The sequence below is a fragment of the Mobula birostris genome, chromosome 5 (assembly GCF_030028105.1).
Source record: "Mobula birostris isolate sMobBir1 chromosome 5, sMobBir1.hap1, whole genome shotgun sequence".
Classification (NCBI taxonomy): domain Eukaryota; kingdom Metazoa; phylum Chordata; class Chondrichthyes; order Myliobatiformes; family Myliobatidae; genus Mobula; species Mobula birostris.
In genome coordinates this window covers 172213786-172235791 of record NC_092374.1, presented here as the reverse complement: position 1 = coordinate 172235791, position 22006 = coordinate 172213786, and the positions used below count along the sequence as shown (strand labels likewise).

Sequence of the window (22006 nt, the reverse complement as noted above, 5' to 3'; positions counted from 1 at the left end):
TCCCCCTCGTAACCCATCTGTTACTCATTTTTATGCACACATTCTTTTTCTCTCTCTCCTTTTTCTCCCTCTCACTATACCCCTTGCCCACCCTCTGGGTCCCCCCCTTGTCTTTCTCCCTAGGCCTCCTGTCCCATGATCCTCTCGTATCCCTTTTGCCAATCACCTGTCCAGCTCTTGGCTCCATCCCTTCCCCTCCTGTCTTCTCCTATCATTTTGGATCTCCCCCTCCCCCTCCAACTTTCAAATCCCTTACTCACTCTTCCTTCAGTTAGTCCTGACGAAGGGTCTCAGCCCGAAACGTCGACTGTACCTCTTCCTACAGATGCTGCCTGGCCTGCTGCGTTCACCAGCAACTTTGATGTGTGTTGCTTGAATTTCCAGCATCTGCAGAATTCCTGTTGTTAGCAAATCAAAAAGCCCACCCAACCCAGACATTCTATCTTCTCCCCTCTTTCATTGGGCAGACGATTTTTAAAAAAGGCCTGCAAACACATACAAGGCACAAAGACAGCTTCTATCCTACCGTTATCAGACTCTTGAACGGTGCCCTACTGCGATACCAGCAACTTTTGCGTGTGTTGCTTGAAATTCCAGCATCTGCAGATTTCCTCGTGTTTACGATAAAACGGTCTTCTGATTTTATAATCTACCTCATTATGATTTCGTACTTTATTGTCCACCTGCACTGCACTTTCTCTGTCGCTGTAACACTTTATTATGTTATTGTTACTGTCTTACTACCTCAATGTAGTAATGATCGATCTTTATGCATGGCATACAAGACAAGTTTTTCACCGTACCTTGATACGCGTGCCAATAATAAACTAATTTCAAACAAGTTCGCTCTAACTGAGGCGGCTGAGACGTTGCCCCGGTAACCAGCAGAGGCCCGATCCCTCCTTCCCTCACTGTCTCCCAAACCACTCAAGACCTCGCCCACGCACCGGACCCCGCGCCGCCGCCGCTCTGAGTCTGGGGGCTTCCTGTGGGGTAGGACTTTCTGTCCGGACAGCTGAGCTCCGGGGGAAAGGATTAGGTTGCGGAAAGGCGGCGGCCGGAAGTGGCGGTGAAGCGGGAAGAATGAGCCAAAAACAGCGCGGAGACCGGGACCGACTACGGCGGCGGGTTCGGCTGTACCTGGATCAGGTGTGTGTGCGCATGATTGTGAGCTGCACCTGGATCAGCTCTATGTTTAACTGTGTGTGTGTGAGAAAGAGAGAGAGATTGGGCTGTACCTGGATCAGGTCTGAGTGTGTTTATATGCGCGATTTCCGGCTGAACCTCGATCATGTGCATGTTTGGGCTGTACATCATGTTTGTGAGTTATTGATTATGGGCTGTACGGCTATCAGGCATATGTGTGTGTGTGATTATGGGCTGTACTCTGATCAGGTGTGTGTGTGTGAGAGATTATGAACTGTACCTCGATCAGGTGTGTGTGTGTGCTTATGTGTGTGTGTGAGAGAGAGAAATTATAAATTCTACCTCAATTAGGGGTGTGTGTGTGTGTGAGATAATGGGTTGTATCTCGATCAGTGTGTGTGTGTGGGATTATGGGCTGTACCTCGACCAGGTGTGTGTGCGTTGGACCTGGATCAGAGGTGTGTAATGTATGTGAACACTGTACATCGATCAAATGTGAGTGAGTGTGTGTGGTCTGAATGTGTTGATCAGATGTGTGGAGTCTTGGCACTGCACTGCCCAGCCTGGTACTCCTCTCTTCTGGTAGCACAGCCCATGCATCACTCAGCTGCAGTGATCCTTTACACCAGCGGCGCTCCTTTTACCTTCCCCCCCTGATTTGGCTCCCCCTGTGCCCCCCCTCCCCCCAACAGCACAGTGACCCCCCCCCCCCACAAGTCTCCTGCATCTCTGGCACACTCTCTGTGATCTGAACCTCTTATGGCATTCAGCGAATGTCACGGTGATAACAATTTGATTATCTGCCTTTCTGCAGCAACAATACCAGAGTGCGCTGTTCTGGGCTGACAAGGTTGCCTCTCTCTCACACGGTGAGCCTATTTCCTTTCCTTTGGGTTAGATGTTGGTGTTCAGGGTAGGGATCTGAGTAGTCCATGACCTCGTGCATCACAGAAGTTCTCGGACTACCAGTACCCTTGTGCCTTTGTGAATTATTGGTGATGCTGTCAAGGTTAGCATTTCATGTACCGAGTTGCTTGTTCGGTCTTCTCAGAGGGCAGTTAAAACTCAAGACGTTTTATTGGATCTGGAGTCACAAAGGTCAATGCAAGAGAGGATAGGAGGTTTACATGCCTAAAGAGAATTGGTGAACTGAATGAAATTTTGCAAAGCCTGTACTTTCAAACTTGCCCAGTATTGATAGTAGACTAATATTTATTATTTGATCGGCTTGGAACATTTCAAATACGCGTTGTCTGCTCAGAAGATTTCAAAGTCTGCAGGTGAGTAATGTAACCTTCTGAATGGCTGTTCAAGTCACTTAATTACTTTAACACAACATGAGTCTAGGCTTGGCTCTGATTCCCATTACTAGTTTCCACCCTCTTAAAGTTAGATAATGTAAAGATGTATCTATTGAATAACTTAAATCTCTATGCTGTAGGCTTGGATTCTACCACTTAATTAGATATAATTGAGATAGAATAACCACATTAGATTAATAGAAATAGAATGAGGGCTCATCTCAAGCAAGCTAAATTTTGAAAAAGTATTGGAAATGGGAGATAAGGAGGGCAGATATATTCTGGTAAGGGGGAATATAGACAGGAATCCAGTTACTTTATTGAATATATACGCACCTCCAGGAAGTGATATTAGTTTCTTCCAGAAAATTATTAATATTATGGTAACGGAAACAGAAGGCCTCTTGATATGTGGGGGAGACTTAAATTTACAATCACAACCGAAGTTAGACTCTTCCAATAGAAAAACTTATGAAACAAAGTCCTTACATAAGAAAGTTAACACTCTTTTTGAGGATGTTGGTCTAATTGATATATGGAGGGACCTTTTCCCTGACAGAAGGGATTACATTCATTATTCTGCCCCCCATTCCGTATATACAAGAATAGACTATTTCATAACATTTGAAAAAGATAAAGACAAAGTAATCACCTGTGGAATTGGGACAATAGATGTAAGTGACCATGCACCTATATATTTATATGTTGATTTTGACCAACAACCAAAGAACACTATTTGGAAACTAAATTCAAGTCTACTCAATGATCCCTATTCTAAGGAACAAATTAAAAAAGAAATTGGTCTTTACTTAAAATTCAATGATAATGGAGAGTTTCACCTCCCATACTCTGAAGGCTGTCTTAAGAGGGAAAATTATAGCGATATCTTCATATAAGAAAAAAATAAGGAATAAAACATTAGAGGAATTACAAAATAAACTGAAGGAACTAGAAAAAAACACAAATTGAGTTTGACACAGGATACACTAGAGGAAATTTTAAAAATTAGGAATGAAATTAATAGTTTGGCTACACAAGAAATTAGAAAAAAATTAATGTTTCTGAAACAGAGACACTATGAAAGTGGATCTAGATCTATGAAAGTACTGGCGTGGAAACTGAATAAAAAGATAGCGGAAAATACAATTCATAGAAATAGGGATCCAAGAACAAAAGTGATAAAAAAAATAAGCTAAGTGAAATTCAAGAAGCTTTTGAAATGTTTTACAAAACTCTATATTCCAAAGTTCCAGGGGGAAGCATAACCCAAATTGACACCTTCCTGAATTCTTTAGAGTTACCCACTTTAAGCAAAGAACAAAATAGAACGATGACTGCTGACATAACTGAAGCTGAACTAAAAACTGTAATTAGTAGGCTTAAATTAAGCAAGTCACCAGGATCAGATGGATATACAGCAGAGTGGTATAAAGAGTTTAGAAGTGACTTAATTCCTGTTTAACTCCCCACACTGAACTGGGCCCGAAGAAAGGCGCAAATGCCACCCAGCTGGAAGGAGGCAATAATCTCAGCTATACCGAAAGAAGGCAAGGATAAAATGGAATGTGGGTCATTTAGACCAATATCTGTTCTTAATGTGGATTATAGAATATTTACCTCCATCATGGCCAAACAATTAGAAGAGTTTCTACCCACACCAATATATAATGATCAGACAGGTTTTATACAACACCAAACACAAGACAATATATGAAGGACACTTCACATTATGGATCATATTTAAAAAAATGAGATTGAAGCAATAGTGATAAGTGTGGACACTGAAAAGGCATTTGATTTGGTTAATTGGAATTTTGTTTACAGTAAAGTTTACATAGACTTGGTCTACGTAACGCAATTATTAAAACTATACAGGCACTATATGACAATCCTACTGCCAGGATTAAAATCAATGGATATTTATCTAATAGCTTTACCCTAGAAAGGGGCACAAGACAGGGTTGTGCATGGTCACCACTACTTTTCGCATTATATTTGGAACCATTAGCTCAATACATCAGACAAAATGAAGATATCAGGGGAATTACTATTAAAGGGACAGAGCATAAATTGCGAACAACAGGAATTCTGCAGATGCTGGAAATTCAAGTAACACACATAAAAGTTGCTGGTGAACGCAGCAGGCCAGGCAGCATCTCTAGGAAGAGGTGCAGTCGACGTTTCAGGCCAAGACCCTTCGTCAGGACTAACTGAAGGAAGAGTTAGTAAGAGGTTTGAAAGTGGGAGGGGGAGGGGGAGATCCAAAATGATAGGAGAAGACAGGAGGGGGAGGGATGGAGCCAAGAACTGGACAGGTGCTTGGCAAAGGGGATATGAGCGGATCATGGGACAGGAGGTCCGCGAAGAAAGACAAGGGGGGAGAGGGAACCAGAGGATGGGCAAGGGGTATAGTCAGAGGGACAGAGGGAGAAAAAGGAGAGTGAGAGAAAGAATGTGTGTATAAAAATAAATAACGGATGGGGTATGAGGGGGAGGTGGGGCATTAGCGGAAGTTAGAGAAGTCGATGTTCATGCCATCAGGTTGAAGGCTACCCAGACGGAATATAAGGTGTTGTTCCTCTAACCTGATTGTGGTTTCATCTTTACAATAGATGAGGCCGTGGATAGACATGTCAGAATGGGAATAGGATATGGAATTAAAATGTGTGGCCACTGGGAGATCCTGCTTTCTCTGGCGGACAGAGCGTAGGTGTTCAGCAAAGCGGTCTCCCAGTCTGTGTTGGATCTCGCCAATATATAGAAGGCCACATCGGGAGCACCGGACGCAGTATATCACCCCAGCCGACTCACAGGTGAAGTGTTGCCTCACCTGGAAGGACTGTCTGGGGCCCTGAATGGTGGTAAGGGAGGAAGTGTAAGGGCATGTGTAGCACTTGTTCCGCTTACAAAATTAGCATAAATTGGCCTGTTACGCAGATGACATTTTGATCTATCTAGGGCAACCAACATACTCTTTATCTAAATTGATGCAATCCTTTGAACAATATGGCTAATTATCAAGATACAAGATCAACATAGATAAAACCCAACTACTTTCATATAACTATAGCCCACCAAGAAAAATTGAAAGTAGATATCCTTGAGCATGGCAAACAAAGTCTGTCAAATATTTGGGCATCATTATGCCAAAAGATTTGGCAAAATGATCAGAATGCCATTATCAGCCTATATATATAAAAAAAGGAAGATATAACAAGATGGAACCTGATTCCTTTTCATGGTCTCAGTTCAAGGACTGAATCTATTAAAATGAATATACTGCCCAGACTACTATATCTCTTTCAGACCCTACCAATAGGGATTAACCAAAATCAATTCAATGAATGGAACAAGATGCTATCAAGATATATATGACAAGGTAAAAGGCCCAGGGTTCGTCTCAAAACTTAGCAATTAGCCAAGGAAAAGGGGGGATGGGGCCTACCTTCTCTTAGAGATTATTATTTTGCAGCACAGTTGAGAGCTGTGATATGCTGGTGCAACCCATCATATGACGCTCAATGGAAAAACATTGAGGAGAGGATACTTTCCATCCCCATACAGGCAACTTTGGTTGATAACAACCTACAAAGTTACATAAATATTATTGATAACCCATGGGTGAAATGGACTCTTAAAATATGGAAAACTATTATAAAAGAATATAAATTAGAGAGAGACATTGCAATTCTTAAATAGTGTGCATATGACTCGGATTTTACGCCGAATAAACTGGATGCTAGATTTAAGGACTGGACAGCTAAAGGAATAACAGCTACTTGCAATATAATGAAAGAAGAAACACTGTTCAGTTTTGAAATACTCAAAGAGAAACACTTGTTAGAAAAACAAGACTTTTACCGGTATTTATAGATGCGACAGTATGTTAACAGGACGGTTAAAAATGTAACCAGGGCAAGTACATGTCTGATAGAGCTATTTAGAAAAGCATATAATTCAGACAACAGTAGTAGAATCATTTCAAGCGTGTATAAAGGTTTGACAAATCTTAAAACACATTCGACTTCATACATTAAAATAAAATGGGAGAAGGAAGGAGGGATAATAATATCTGAGGAAGACTGGACAATAATATGGAGGTACCAATGGAAGTGTACCAGTTCACAGAAATGGAGGGAGTTCAGGTGGAAAAACTTGATAAGATATTTTATTACACCCTCTCAGAAATCCCATTATGATAGTAATCTCCCTGTTTGCTGGAGAAATTGTGGAAATCAAAATGCAAACCATTATCATATTTTCTGGGTATGCCCCGTTATCAAAGACTGCTGGACTGGGATCATAATGCCCTACAAGACATCTTTAAATGTGAAATACCCTTAGAGAGTAAGACTATTTATTTTGGGTATGTACCTCAAGAATGGTTGAAAAGAGATAAATTTTGAATGAATATACTGCTGGTGGCTGGTAAAAAGACCTTTACCAGGAAATGGTTATCACAGGAGAGCCCAACTTAAAATGTATGAATGGAAATTACAATGGACATTTACAAAATGGAGAAGATAACAGCATCTGTTAATCATAAGTTGGAACAATTTGATTCATACTGGGAAAAATGGTTTAATTACATGACACCTCATAGGCCTGATTTTATTCTCACAAGTCAATGAATATGTTGTAAAAAAAATCACTCCCTACTTTGTACATAGTTTTCTTCTTTTGATTGTTCTTTCTTTCCTCTCCTTTCTATAAGTGTATGCCTCAGATAAATATTATGTGGAGATTTGTGACAAATATGATTATATGATATATATGTACAGTGTCTGAAGTACATCTTATGGAAATGTTTGATGATGAAATTCATTAAAAAATAAATTACAGAAAATAAGAAAGAAATAGAATGAGGGATAAAGAGTAGAAATAAAGTTTGTATTTTAATTTCTAACTTGGCATGTTTCCATAGTAGGAAGTGTGACTCAGTAATGTAGATGTACTATTTAAGCATTGGGAGTGATTACATTATTGTTGCTGTAATTTTTCTTTCATTGTCCCCTAGGAGTGGTTCAGATTTACTGGAAATTTGTAGTGTTTACTTACTCTGATTGTATTGTAGAGGAGCCCCAGGATATCTACTGGCTGTCCCAGTGCCTTTACCTCACAGCCCAATACCACAGAGCTGCCCATGCTATTCGATCCCGTAAGCTCGACAAGGTAAGGATTTACCTCCTGTGTCCGTGTCGTTCTAATTTCACCTGTTTCAAATTATGCGATTGTTAACCAATGCTTCTGTCTCAAGCTAGTGTTGGGCACGTGGCCAAGTGGTTAAGGCGTTCGTCTAGTGATCTGAAGGTCGCTAGTTCAAGCCTCAGCTGGGCAGTGTGTTTGTGTCCTTGAGCAGGGGACTTAACCACATATTGCTCTAGTGTCTGTGCGAGGAGTGGCGCCCCACACAGACTTCCAATCTGCACCTTGTAAGGCCTGAAAATGCCCGATGCAGGCCTCTCATGCTCTGAATTGACGTTCCCTCCCCTCCCTCCAAGCTACTGAAGGTCAGAGCTTAACCTTCACACCATGTAATTTTCAGCAACCTGGACTGTGTGTACCCTCAAGGCAGTTGATGAATTTTTCTGTGCTTTGTGTGAGCAGTTTCTTTCAGATCTTGTCCTTGTCATCTTGAAATCTAAACAGTTCGCTGTACAGGGGATGCGTTAGGATTGGACCAGGATGTAGAAGCCTATTGGTTTGGATGTAATTTACATCAACAAAATAATGCTGAATGATTTCTCCACCTGCCATCTCCTCAGTATTGTATAGACATGTCTAATTGTGTCACTGAGCTGACAAACTTTTCAATGGGCAATATTAATTTTTGTAGAAAACAGTGAACATTGGTGTTAACAATGTCTTTTTATTCCTCAGTTATATGGAGCGTGTCGATATTTTGCTGCCCTATGTCACGTAAGTGCAGTATATTTTATGACATAATTATTCCATGTCAAAATCATATTTGCTAGTGTTCCTGTGTATGGCTATGAGTTCATCAGTCAGCGGGTATGCACAGGGAACAGTTGTTTGGACAATGATCTGATTGTTGTTTTAAGATTCTAGAGGAGAGGGTTAACATTAGGTCACAGCAGGCTGCTTCCATTGTCCAGAGTAGAAACACCAGATATCTTGATCCATATTTGAAGGGGAACTTCAAAGCTAATCTGCATTTCAGTGAGCTATAATTTGCTTTTAACCCCATGGGACAGGCTGTCTTGGGGGAATGTGGTGATGGAGTACTATTCCCGTCTGTAGTAATGGTGTCAGAAACAACAGGGCAGAGGTTCGGTGTGAGGTGGTAGAGGTTCAAAGGGGATCTGAGGGGAAAGTTTCCCACACAGCGAGTGTTTGATATCCAGAGGGTGTTGCCAGAAGAGATGGTGGAGGCCAGCACAAGCCCCGTTTTAAGAGATGTTTACATAGGCAAGATATGGATAGATACATGCCTAATGCCTGCAAATGGGATTAGTGTAAATGGGGAAAATGGCAGCACAAGCATGATGGGCTGAAGGGCCAGTATCTGTGCTGTATAACTCTCTGACTCCAGCTAGAAATGATTCAATGCAGTTTGAGAGGCATAATATTTTGAACCAGATCACGATACCCTATGCCATATTGAGCTATAACATGAGGAAGCTTGCAGCAGTCCCAGAATGCAATCAACAAATGTTCCTGATGCAAACCAAAGCCTCTTAGCTCTGTGGTCCTTTCCTCTGGTAATGGATATAACCAAAAGCCTCAGTAAGTTAAGGTGGAGAAGTAATTATTTAATAAGTGCTTGTCCTGAGACCACCAGCCCCATAAAGATAATGGAGTCATTGTCTGTAATGGAGGCACAAAAATAGCCAATGTTGGAAAATGGAGCAAAAATGAGATGCTGGAGGAAATTAGAGGGTCAGGCAGTGTCCATGGAGCGAAATGGGCAGTCGGTGTTTCGAGTTGAAACCCTTCAAGTGGCTTGTTTTAATGAAATGTCAGGAGCAATCATTCCCACATTCTCTGTACCTGATTGGCTCAATACTGACAGCTACAGTGCTACATGCTGGTAAAGCGTAGGCAGAAAATGGTACTGTGACAAGCAGTCCAGCTGCAGTGGGGCAAAGATGACTGGAAAGGGTCTAACCTGGCCCAAACTGACAATGGGAAATGTTCCATTGGTAGAAAATTGAAAGATTAGGAGGGGGTGGGAGGGTGGTTCTCATCAATAGGAATTAACACCTTCCCAAGGGGAGACCCTAGTCTGGGCTTCAGGGAATACTGGGCGCCTTAAATATGACTAAGACTGTTCACCCGGTGTTGTTAGGCAGCATACTGTGCTGGCTGGGAGCACATGCAATTAAATGTCTGAATGAAGTCCATTTGCACGCCTTTCACCATTTTCAGTAGTGTGTCCTTGCTCCAAGTGTGAACTCCATTTTCCCCCTGACAAAGATACAGATGACAAGTGTGATTCGGCATAAAATCTGCAGTTGCTGAGTTTTAACTCTCATTAGGCTGCATCTGGAGTATTGCATTCAGTTCCAGTCACCCCATATTCAGGAGGATGCAAAGACTGAAGAGGGTGCTGCCTTGACTAGAGGCCAGGTGCTACAGGGAGAGGAAACTTGGTTTGTATTCTCTGGAGTAGCAGAGGATGAGGGGAGGTTTATAAGATCATGACAGACACAGGTAAGGTGGACAGCTGATTTTCCCAGCATTGAAATGTTGTGGGGCGGAGAGGCACAGCCGAGTAGCAGTTAGTGCAAACACTCTACAGCACCAGCTGTATAAGATCAGGGTTCAATTCCCACCACCGTCTGTAAGGAGTTTGTACATTCCCCCAGTGACCACGCAGCTTTCCTCTGGGTGCTCCTCCTGCGGGCTGCTCAGCTCAATCCTCACTGGTTTGATTTGACACAAATTATACCTTTCACTGTATGCTTAGATGTACATCTGACAGATAAAGCTCATCTTTAATTCTTTTCTCTTTTGATAGCAGAGGGCTGAAAGGGTGAAAGGGGCTAAGTTCAAAGGGGATGTGCGGGGCAAGCCTTTTATGCAGAGTGTGATGGGTTCCTGGTGTGGCTTTGGAGGTAGATATGGTGGAGGCATTCAAGAAGCTCTTACATTGGCACATGAATGTGCAGAAAGGGATATGGACATTGTGTAGGCAGAAAGGATCAGTGTAGTGGGCATTAGATTAATGATTTAAATAGTTCAGCACAACATTCTGGGTCAAAGGGCTCTTTCCATCTACAATTTTGGCAAAAGTAAAATAATTTTTATGAGCTATGAGCTTTGGGCTATAAACACTGGTTGATTTTTGCAGCGTTTATCTGTAGTCCTGCTGTTTGCTCCAGCACTTATGCCATCTCTGGCCGACTGATTAGTGTGCTTGTCTCTTGAGCTAATGGTGGATTTGAGACCTGCTTTAGGGAAGAGAACAAAAGGAAGCCTGTCAGGGTTTCATTGGGAGGGTCTCTCTTCTTGTAGAGAATTTAAATGATTAATTAACACGCCTTAAGTTACAATATCTATGTTGATGATTATTTCTACTTCATTAGAAATTATAAGCAAAAAATAGGCCGTACAGCCCCTCTCATCTATTCTACACGTCAATAAGATTCTGGGAGGTCTTCATCCTCAGTACTCTGCTAATTTTTATCTCTCATTTTTTTTCAATCTCGAAGTATGCAGCCAAGGAATATCAGCAAGCCCTCGACATTCTGGATATGCAGGAGCCAATCAACAAGATTATCCTGGAGAAGAGTGCCAAAGATGACAACAAAATTAAAGAAACTTCAATTGACTGGGGGCTGTCCCCAGCTGCAGTGAGTACCATGGTTCTCTCATGGTCTGTGTTGCTGTATGTGGGCAGTGTCTGCTGATGTTTACCAGATGTTCAAAAACCATTAAATATACAATTAGTTTTTCAAAAATAAACAAAGCACTATGTAGGGTTTTAAAAATAATTAATAAAATTAAAAATTGCATTTTAATTTAAATTACCTGTAATTTCCTACCTGCCCTCCTTTCCATTGAAACAACTGGAGTTGCTGGACCTCTCTCAGGCTGAAGCTGTCCGTAGTCAGCAGCTGAAATTCCCAACATGAGTGCAGGGAAATCTGCATCAACCATTGGCTTTTTAGTGGAAGCTTTAGGCAAATTATTTTACGTTTGTGGCAATTGCTGGATTGATATTGGCTCCCTTTAACCATTAAAATTCATCTAATGTGTAGCATAAATTTTCCAATTTAAATTAAGTGAGACTGCTTAAATCTTGGATACAGATTGAAATCTGCCATTGTCTGTTAATGGTTCCCAGCGTGTAACATCGCGAGTTAAGTTATTCCTTCACAATATTAAAAGAACACTAGTTAAATCTAGGAATAAATGAGTGGATCTTGGTTAGGGAAATTGGAAATATTTTTCACAAGGTGATGTCAGGGATATTACTTTGGATGTGAGAGATTATTGGAATTTTCAAGTTTGAGATTGATTAATGTTTAGAGGCAAAAGTAATAGAGCAAAGATACAAAAAAATGTAGAGGAACTAATCAGTTATAAACTAATCGCACAATAGTGTTGATAGGCTTCTGGTGTCTACCGATACATTTTAGGTACAGTGGATTCTGGTTAACTGGGATACATTAGGACCAGGCCATTTTGGTCCAATTAAGCAGTTGCCCTAATTAGCCGAGGTTTTATGGAAATGGTTAAAAAGGTATAGAAAAGGCAAATATGCTTTAACTGAGTAACAGATTGTGTATTTAAATGAAATACGGAACAAATTAGAACACTACCAATGCTACTACAGGACTATAAAACTGTGTATTAGTTCCCAATAGTTATTGACTGATGAATTTGTCCAGTGTACGCTGCTGTATATGGGGGCTTGCCGTGTCCGTTCCGGAGCAGCTCACTCACCTTTGGTCCCAACTGGACATTCAGCTCTCACCTGTGGCTCCAGGTAGCTGTTAGCATGCGACAGTGGCCACACTCCAGTGCGCCATTTCGACAGGTGGGTCAAACCAGGTGAGCGTAGCTGGTAGACGTCATACCCCAGTGAAATAGGGACATGCCTGTCCTAGCATGTAAAGTCAGTTCAGGCAGACAAAACGGATGAGATCAACAGTAAGATCCAGTGGCTAAGAAGGTGGTTCTACAGTGCTTTGTAGAGAGTGAAGGTCATGATTAGGCACATAAAAAGACATGATTATCTTCTGCAACCAAGGAAGACCCAAGTTTGGAATGACTGCTTGTGCCACTGGACCCGGACTTGCAAGATCGAAGGAGTGGAACTGTCCTGGTTGAACAGCCTTTCCACTTGAAAAACTCTTTCACAAGATGGCCAAACCAACACCCTGCTGTGTTCTTTTGTTTGACTGAAAATGAACAAAATTAGTGCAGATACTGGACTGCTTTCGTACTTGCATCGTACACCGGGGTGTTCCCTTAATTACCTGATGAGGTAACCGTACCCTTTGGCCAGGTGCAGATGTTACCAAGTGGTACCCAATTTTCATAGAGTAGTGGTTAAGGGTTGAAACTTGCATCGTACACCCTTTCCTTGATGAAAATAACTGTCATGTTTCCCTCTCTGCCATTTGGTCTCTTTTTACACCTCTCCTGCTCCAGTGTGTCAGCAAGGGACAGCAGGACCTTTTTGTGACGCCACCTATACTGTCCTTGTGTTAAAGTTCTTTTGCGTCCTGACAATATGTGTGCCAGTGAACCCCGCTGACCACAAAGCTTGCAGTTATGGCCCTCTCTCAGCCCCCATGTATGTAGCTGTGATGGTGTAGGGAGAGTGCCATACACAGACTGTAGGGGGAAAGAAATGCGGAAGGGCTCCAGTCTCCAAAGCTGCCTGAGTGGTCTTGCGCTTGGAAGATCCCATTTCGTCCCTGTGCCCTGCGACCCAACTCCACCACCTTTCGTCCTCACAGCTCCGTACCTCTGCTTGGACCATATCATGCTTATTCCTTGCACCTGCAATCCCCCATCGTTGGAAGTGTGCAGAGCTGAGGCCTAGCCATCCCAGGCATGGGTTGCCGATGAGGTCTCTCAATTCCAGGGAGCTCACTGGCTGGTCTGTGACCGGGTTGGCAGCCCAATTTCGGCCTGATCTTGTTGTGACTCCTGCTTGGTTTACTAGCTTGTCATGGGAGCCCCTCAGTGATAACACAACTCTGTACTTTGCCACCTTGAACTCCTCTACTACCAGTGACAATGGGAGCTGTAGAAGGCCTGATCTTATGTAGAGCCCCACTGAAGACAAACTTGGGGAGATCCCCAGCCTCCTCTCCAGGTGCTTGTTGACATTCCTCTCAATACCTTCTACAGTAGAAGATCTTGTTGGTACAGCCTGGTTTTGTCGATCTTCATCAGCCACTCTTCAGTCTGCTTTACAGTGTCGGTGATGTTGGCACTGTCTGTCATTGCTGCACTAAACCACTTTCCAAGACACTTGACTGGGTTGTCCTCTATGGATAGAAGGACTTCTCATTGTACTTGAGGACTGAACTTGCAAGCAACCTTGTCCCTTTTGATCACCATGCATCTGGACTTCCTGGCCTTGAAGGTCATCCTAGCCCAGGTAGCTATGTGGTCCAGGTTTCCAGTACCCATTTTGCTTGTTCATGGGTTACAGTGGTTACTGTGATGATGTCATCCCTGAACCCCGGTATTGCAGGTTGCTGGATTCCAGGCTCCAGCAATGGGCCTCGGGTTACGTCTTCTGCTGCTGATATGAGGAGGTTCATACCCATAGCAACAAGATGGGGGGGGAGATGGTACAGCTGGTTGGAATCCCTTTTTGGAGGGTTTGCCACCTGGTTGTAAAGTGGGCTAAAGTAAAGAACAGCTTGAATCCTTGTAGGTAGCTGGGGGCGGGGGGGATATGGTAGTGGTCCAGGCCAGTCTGGATGAGGACATGTGGAATTGATCCACAGGCGTTGGCTGGGTCTAACCAGATGACTGTTAGATCGTTTTTCTTCTGCCTGGCCTTGAGGATCAATTGGCTGATTATTGAGGTGTGTTCAAGACACCCAGAAAAACCCGGTATGCCACCTTTCTGGATGGATGTATTCATGTAGTGGTTCTCCTTTAAGAGGTCAGCCTTCTCGCAAGCACCGAGAAGAATATCTTGCCCTCCATGCTAAGGAGGGAGATTGTCCTAAACTGGATGATTGCGGAGGAATCTTCTTCCTTGGGGAAAAAAAGCATCCTTCAGCCATTTTCCAGATTGGTGGAGCCTTTGGTCCATATTTTCCACATTATCTTCCACACCCTCTGGAGGACTTTTGGGCATTCTAGTTCCTGATTTCTACTGGAATCACTGTGTGATTCCCGCAAAAATTCTTCCACTTCCTACTTTGAGCTGGTTAGAGTGCCAGAGTTTTGCTGGCTGAGAAGAGCCCTGGTAAACATGAATGGGGTTTTAACAAATTGTACTCTCCTTCTCTCTTTCTCCCTTCTTTGCTTTCTCAGCTGCCCAACCTTCCTAAGCTTGCGTGTCTGTTCCTGCAGTTTGCTGGTTAGATCTTTAACACCTTTTTCGACGTGTGAACTGTTTTTGAATTGTTTGTTCAGGGTCTTTATCTCGCCTCCCAGGTGGTGAATCTCCCTTTCCCTCCTGTTTGGTTGCTGTGATGGTTTAAGATCCCCTTTCTTCTCCATTGGGCCGAATCACTCAAGCAAAGTTGAACACAATGTCTGTAAGGGAGTTGATTTTCCTGTAGATAGGTTCTGCTGGTGTAGCTTCCAAGATGCAATCCAGGTCGTCATCAAACTGCTTCCAAGATACATTGTCCGATGATCTGAGCCAAGTGATCCACTCTTTTCTTGATGAATGGATTAGAGTGTCCGAGGAGGTGCTCACTTGATCCCTTTTGTTTAGCACTGGGATGGCTCAGGTGCGGAGAGATCTTCAGCTCTGTAGGGTGTTACCCGGCTGGATTTCTCCATCATCGATGTTGAGTCTGTGCGTTGCACTTGAGTTGCCATCATTCCACAGCTGGACTTGCTTTGGTGTATCTTGATGCTTTTGCAGATTTTACTGCAATGACACTTTGCGATGAATGCTGCCCCGGTCAGTGTTGTTTACTTGAGCCTTCTTTTAATCATATTTCCAATCCTGGCTGTTGCCCTTTTGTCCGTCCTATTGAGTCTCTCATGCCCCCCCCGCCCCCGTCCCCGGGAGACTCTGGGAGTATTGCGTATTTAGTTGCTTGTATGGTGCCCTCTTGCGAGTACTGCACACAGGGTTGCTAGCCCCGTGTGCCCTTGCCAGTCTTTCCTAGAGGTCAGCTGTCTTTCCAGAGTCGCTGACCTTTCTTGCTTGCTTTTGCCAATTGCTGCCTCCAAATGAGGTTTCATTTTCACTCCCGGATGTTTCTGGCATCTCCAAGCCTGAATGATTGCAACCGCAGTGAGTGAGACAATTGTCTTCCTGCTTACTTCTCACCAATTGTCAGTGACACAAATCGCTGCTTTTTGAACCGAAACACGCACAACTGATGCTACTTAAAAACTGTTCACTCTAAGCACAGTGTAGTGTCTAATGGCCTTACAAGTTTATGCGACTGACTGGTTAGAAATTGTTAAGCAGCAATCCCCTGTACCAATTAAGTGGCAAAGTATCCCAGATACATGAAGGGACCCTGGCTATTTTCTCAGTTAGCTTTTGTTCTTTTAAGAATTGTCCCAAATAAACGGCTGTCCTAGTTAACTGGAATCTACAATATTTTGAAATTCATGTTGGTGACATATTTGTTTAAGTGATTGCAATTTAAAATTGTTCTGTATGCAAAGTTACTGTTGTGCAAAATGCATGTACCTGTATTTTTCATTGAATTACATAAATTGCCTTCTAATATGTTGGAACTTTTTTTGATAGGTTAAAAGTTCTATCTGCCTTTTGCGAGGGAAGATCTATGACGCCATGGATAATCGACCCCTGGCCACCAACAACTACAGAGAGGCACTGAAGCTTGATGTGTGTTGCTTTGAAGCTTTTGACCTATTGACGTCACACCACATGTTGACGGCTCAGGAAGGTTTGTTACTGATTTGTTCAGTTACTAAAAACTAAGGTAGTCCACTGTGAGTTAAACACAGAACGTTGCAGCACAGTACAGGCCCTTTGGCCCAGGATGTTGTGCTACTCTAAGATCAATCTGTCTGTTACCTCCCATCTTGCCTTCCATTTTTCTATCGTCATATGCCCATTGAAGAGTTCCTTAAATGTCCCTAATGTATCTGCCTCTTCCACCACCCCTGCAGCATGTTCCATGCACTCACCACTCTGTGTTTAAAAAGAAAACTACCTCTGACACTACCCCCATACATTCCTCCACTAATCTTAAAATCATGCCCCTGTAGCGGTGTGCTACACACAGTGCTAGAATAACCACACGGAGTCGGTGAGTTAGAGTTGTGAGGAAAGAGATTTATTCAAACTTCGCGGCCTGCTTTAAAGTCTTCCCGTTCCCGCCCTCCCTGGGGCGGGATTGCTGTGGGGAATGCCTATTCCCAGACCCTTTCCGCGCGCGGGATTTTCCCCCTGCTGGTGAAGATGGCCTGGCGCCCTTTTTGGGGCCGGCCCTCTGCCTGCGCGCGCTGTTGTGAGCCGGTTCGTGTGTGCCAGAAAGTGGGTCGCCACACCCCCTTATATTAGCGTTTTCCACCCTGAGAAAATGTCTCTGGCTCCCAACTCAAAGTATGTCTTTTATCATCTTGTAAAGCTCTATTAAGTCACCTCTTATCATCCTGTGCTTCCTGGAGGTCTTTCAGATTTACTGACTAAAGACTCTCCATTGCTTCACGAACTGCTTCCTTTTACGCCTTAAATAAATATTTCAGACACGTCTTCAAATGCCGAGATGTCCCAACTCACTTTATAACTGAGGAAATACTTGTGATGGGGATGGTTGAAGGAAACGCGGCAGCTGGGGTGTAGAGCTCCAGAAACTGTGATGACAGATGACGTATTTCAGTGCTGCTAGTCCATAGTCATAGAATCCACAGCGCAGAAGTAGGCCTTTGGCCCATCTACTCTATGCTGACCTGATCTTCTGCCTAGTCCCATCTACACTGCACCCAGATTGTATCTTTCCAAACCCCTCACAGCCATGAAGTTGAGGGATAAGTGTTGGCCAGTGCACCACAGTAAACACCCTTCCCTGCTAAATGTTGGTATGTATATACCTCTTTCTGAAGGGAATACTCTCAGTTTAACGTCTCTTTCTCCTTCACTGTGGGACTCCCTTGGGATCACCATATTGGGATATAACCTTTATTTTCAGCTTAGGTCTTGGGATTTAAACCTGTAACTTTCGTACCTATGAGTGCTACAACTAAGCTATATGCTTGACACTGTGTGAACGTGACAGTGTAAAGTGTTCAGGCTGTTTGATCCATCTGGTGTGAGCTCCATATTGGAAGTCTCCACACCCTGCACCTTTGTGTGCTTCCCTCTACACATGGAGTCCAGAATTGGGACCAAGACTCCAGTATCAGACATTTGGACAGCTTGAGCCCAGCCTTTGTTGGACCAGTCATTTCCTGCTTCTGAGCTGATGTTATAGAGTTGTCAGAAGTAAGCAGCAGGGTTTAGTCTGAAGGCCACCCATGGCAGGGAGATTAAAAATGAGAAGTGTATATTGATCTGTGTAGCACGGTTCTCTTGACAATGTGTTAACTTTCCTCTTCTTAGAGAAGGAGTTACTAGACTCGTTACCTTTCAGTAAGCAGTGCACAGAAGAGGAGCATGAATTACTGTACTTCCTGTATGAAAATAAATTGAAAAAGGTAACTGTTCCTTTTTAATGTTTCTGTGAAATGGTATTTGCATGATCAGGAAAAATAATGTCAACACAGTTTGTGGATTCAGTACTGCTAAAATATTAACAACTTTCAGTTTAAGCTTGGCTTGATTAGATCAGTGCATCTGGTTATAATTTAATTTTCTAATTTAAAGACTTGCATTCGGTCCTTGTTATCTTTCTCTTGTGAATTCGTGCTTGGGCATTTGCTGTGAGTGGAAGCTGCAATAACACACTCTGACCCATGGTGGCGCTCCTGTATCTTTGCTGGTAAGAAGATGTAGATACATCAAAGCAGCTTGCATTTATGTAGAGCAACATGCACAAAGCACTGGAGGAACTCAGCATCTATGGAAAGGTATAAACGGCCAATGTTTTGAGCCAAGACCCTTCACCAGGACTGGAAAGAAACGGTGAAGAAGCCGGAATAAGAAGGTGGGGGTAGGGAGGGAAGGTGATGGGTGAAACCAGGTGGGTGCATTTATGTAGCATCTTTCTTAGCAGAGTAAAGCACAATGGAACCATGAGGGAGCAGGGAGTGGTTTTAAGTAGTAATTTCAACTATAAGACTAAATGCATGAAGATTTCAGAGATGAAGGAGATAGTTAGATCATAGAGGAATTTAAGCATGTTTGGACATTAATATCCCAGGAACTATTATATATTCCCAAGGGCAAGTAGTTATCAATTGTGGAGCCAATATATTTCATCTTGTGTGCTGTGTATTGAACAAGGTATATGGATCTTGTTTTCGTAGCCAAGCCCCAGCCGCATGTCCCATGACACTGCAGCTGCTTCTGTTTTTATTTTGTCTATTTTCAGGATGCAGGGTTAATTGGCAAAGTCAGTATTTACCTCCCAGGCTTAATTGCCCTTGAGGAGGAGGTGCTGAATCACCTGCCTGAGCATTCCTCCTAGTGAAGGTTCTCCCAGGGTGTTTGTGTGGGAGGGAGTTCCAGGGTTTGAACCCAGTGAAGGGGAAAGAATGTTTGGTGCATTCTAAGACAGGATGATGTGTGAACATGCAGGCAGTGCTGTTCCTGTGTCCCTGATGTGTTTGGAGGTAGAGATCTGGGATTTGGGAAGTATTGTTGGATTAGCCTTGCCAAGTAACTGCAGTATGCATTCAGTGGCCACTTTATCGGGTACTTCTTGACCTAATAAGGTGGTCACTGAGTGCATGTTCATGGTCGATGTATTGTTCATTTAGAGGTGCTCTTCTGCTCACCACTGTTGTAAGGTGTGGTTACTTGAGTTACCTTCCTGTCAGCTTGAACCAGTCTGGCCATTCTCCTCTGTCCTCTATCATTAACAAAGCTTTTTTGCCTACAAAATTGCCACTCGCCGGATGTTTTTTGTTTTGTGCACCACTCTCTAAACTCTAGAGACTGTTGTGAGTGAAAATCCCAGGAGCTCAGCAGACTCTGAGCTACTCAAACCTCTCGGTGTGGGACCAACGATCGTTCCACAGTTAAAATCACTTAGGTCACATTTCTTCCCCATTCTGATGTTTGGTCTGAACAACAATTGAACTCTTTGACCACGTCTGCATGCATGTATGCATTGAGTTGCAGCCCCATGATGGGCTGAATAGATATTTGCATTAACGAACAGGTGTACTTAATAAAGTGGCCACTGCGTGTGTACATGGGCACCAATCCGAATTTCTCCTTTGGCATCTGGGTGTCACATTGAATCAAAATCACCAGATCCCACCATGGACTCTTTGCAATGAATCTGCTTTCTTGAAATATGGTGGCCTGAATCGGCCTTGTTTATAGCTTCACTCCTGCATTCAGTCCATATCCCTCTTAACCTCACCTTTCCACGTATCTATCCAAGTGCTTCTTCAATGATACTGTTGTACCTGCCTCAACTATTTCAATGGTGCTCATTCCATCCTCTGCGTGAAAAAGTTGCTTCCCAGTTCCCTTTTAAATCTTTCTCCTCTTACCCTAAACTTGTGCATCCTAGTTTTGGATTCCTCTACCCTCGGAATATATATATTGACATAAATAATTTCTAATTTAAACAAGGAAGAAAGAATTTTGAGTTGTAAACAGAACAGACTTTTAACTCTTCCAGCAAGGGTTACTGAAATCCTTGTCACTGTTTTCTTCGTATAATTTGTACCTACTTCTGCCGACTCAATAACTTTCAATTGCTTGACCTGCTATAGTAATGTTGCTTTCACAGTGTTCTTTCTTCCCCTAACAGTATAATAAACCAAGTGAAACAGTAATTCCTGAATCAATTGATGGACTTCAGGATAACCTGGATGTTGTTGTATCCATGGCAGAGAGGAATTACTACAATTGTGATTTCAAGACTTGCTATAAACTGACTTCAATGTAAGTAGAGTCTATATGTCATCAGTAAGGTTCTTTGCAGCCTACAAAAATCTTATTTATATTGCTGTGGTAACAGAGGAAATTTGGCAGCTAATTTGTAGACAGAAGGCTCCCACAGTATCCATTGAGATAATGAACAGCTAATCTACCTTTGAAAAGCTTGTTGGATAAATATGATTCTGGAAGGAACAGCCCTGCAGTTTGGAATATCTGAAGTTATTATTTCATATTTAGTTGGTTGTCACAGGCATATACAACCACCAGTTTCACAGAATATTTTCAATGGATGAAAACCCAAGGGGCATCATGGAATGAGATGATATCTTTGCGTAAGTAATTGAATATGACCCAACATTTTAGTATTGGCCTTTTAATACTCCAAAAAGCAACAGGCAAAGGGATTTGCAAATCAAGAATTTTCCATTTTAGAAGTACATTTAACATGGAAATAAAAATTCTGGATTGAATAGGTTAGGGCTTTATTCCTTGGAAGGTAGAAGATTGAAGGGAAGTTTGATAGGTACATACAAAATTGTGAGGGGTTTGAGATGGGGTCATTGCAAGAGGTTGGGTGGGACTACAGCTAGAGTTCATGGGTTAAGGGTGAAAGGTGAAAAGTTTAAGAGAAACATGAGGGGAACTTCTTCATTTGGGCTGTCAGTACAGGTAGTGCATGCAAGCTCAATTTCTTTCTTTCTTTTTCAATCTTTTTATTAGTTTCATAAAATATAAACATAACATAGCAATAATACAAATAGTTGGAGATACATTGTTATACTTAAAATGAGTAATTATAAAACCAAATGGTATAAATTGACAAAACTCCCAATCGTGTAGGATAATAATGAATAATACAGGACAAAAAAAAAACTGGAGAAAAATCATGAAAAAGAAAAAAAAATAGAAAAAAAAAACAAACCCCACCCCAAAAAAAAACTAAACTAAACAGAATTAGTCAACTAAACTAAAAAGACTTGGGCAATTCTAACAACGTAAAAATGGAAGGGAAGAAAACCATGTCGACGACTCCGTTCCTCTCAACCGACAGCACAGAGAAGTAAAATAAGTTCGGAAATGGTCAAATTACATCATATGAAAATGCTGAATAAATGGCCTCCAAATTTTTTCAAATTTAATGGAAGGGTCATAAACCACATTTCTAATTTTTTCCAAATTCAAACACAACATAGTTTGTGAAAACCAGTGAAATACAGTAGGAGGGTTAATCTCTTTCCAATTCAGCGAAATGGATCTTCTGGCCATTAAAGTAAGAAATGCAATCATCTGGCGTGCTGAAGAGGTTAAATGATTTGAGTCTATCATTGGTAATCCAAAAATAGCAGTAATTGGATGAGGTTGTAAGTCTGTATTCAAAACCGTTGAACTAATATCAAAA

General features: G+C 42.4%; 2 protein-coding genes across 2 annotated transcripts in view; one reads left to right on the top strand and one right to left on the bottom strand.

The window, feature by feature from the left end:
* The window catches only part of LOC140198041 (ras GTPase-activating protein 3), a 234759-nt gene extending 233769 nt beyond the window's left edge, over window positions 1-990 (bottom strand). The window contains exon 1 of the mRNA XM_072258877.1: window positions 804-990. The gene's annotated coding sequence lies outside the window, so the exon portion shown is untranslated. The remainder of the gene's footprint in view (window positions 1-803) is intronic.
* Window positions 938-22006, top strand: part of cdc16 (cell division cycle 16 homolog (S. cerevisiae)) — a 63734-nt gene continuing 42665 nt past the window's right edge. The window contains exons 1-8 of the mRNA XM_072258882.1: window positions 938-1149; window positions 1961-2015; window positions 7522-7619; window positions 8328-8366; window positions 11123-11263; window positions 16333-16492; window positions 18151-18245; window positions 20477-20610. Of these exons, the coding sequence (XP_072114983.1) occupies window positions 1084-1149; window positions 1961-2015; window positions 7522-7619; window positions 8328-8366; window positions 11123-11263; window positions 16333-16492; window positions 18151-18245; window positions 20477-20610 (788 nt within the window). The 5' untranslated portion in view covers window positions 938-1083. The remainder of the gene's footprint in view (window positions 1150-1960; window positions 2016-7521; window positions 7620-8327; window positions 8367-11122; window positions 11264-16332; window positions 16493-18150; window positions 18246-20476; window positions 20611-22006) is intronic.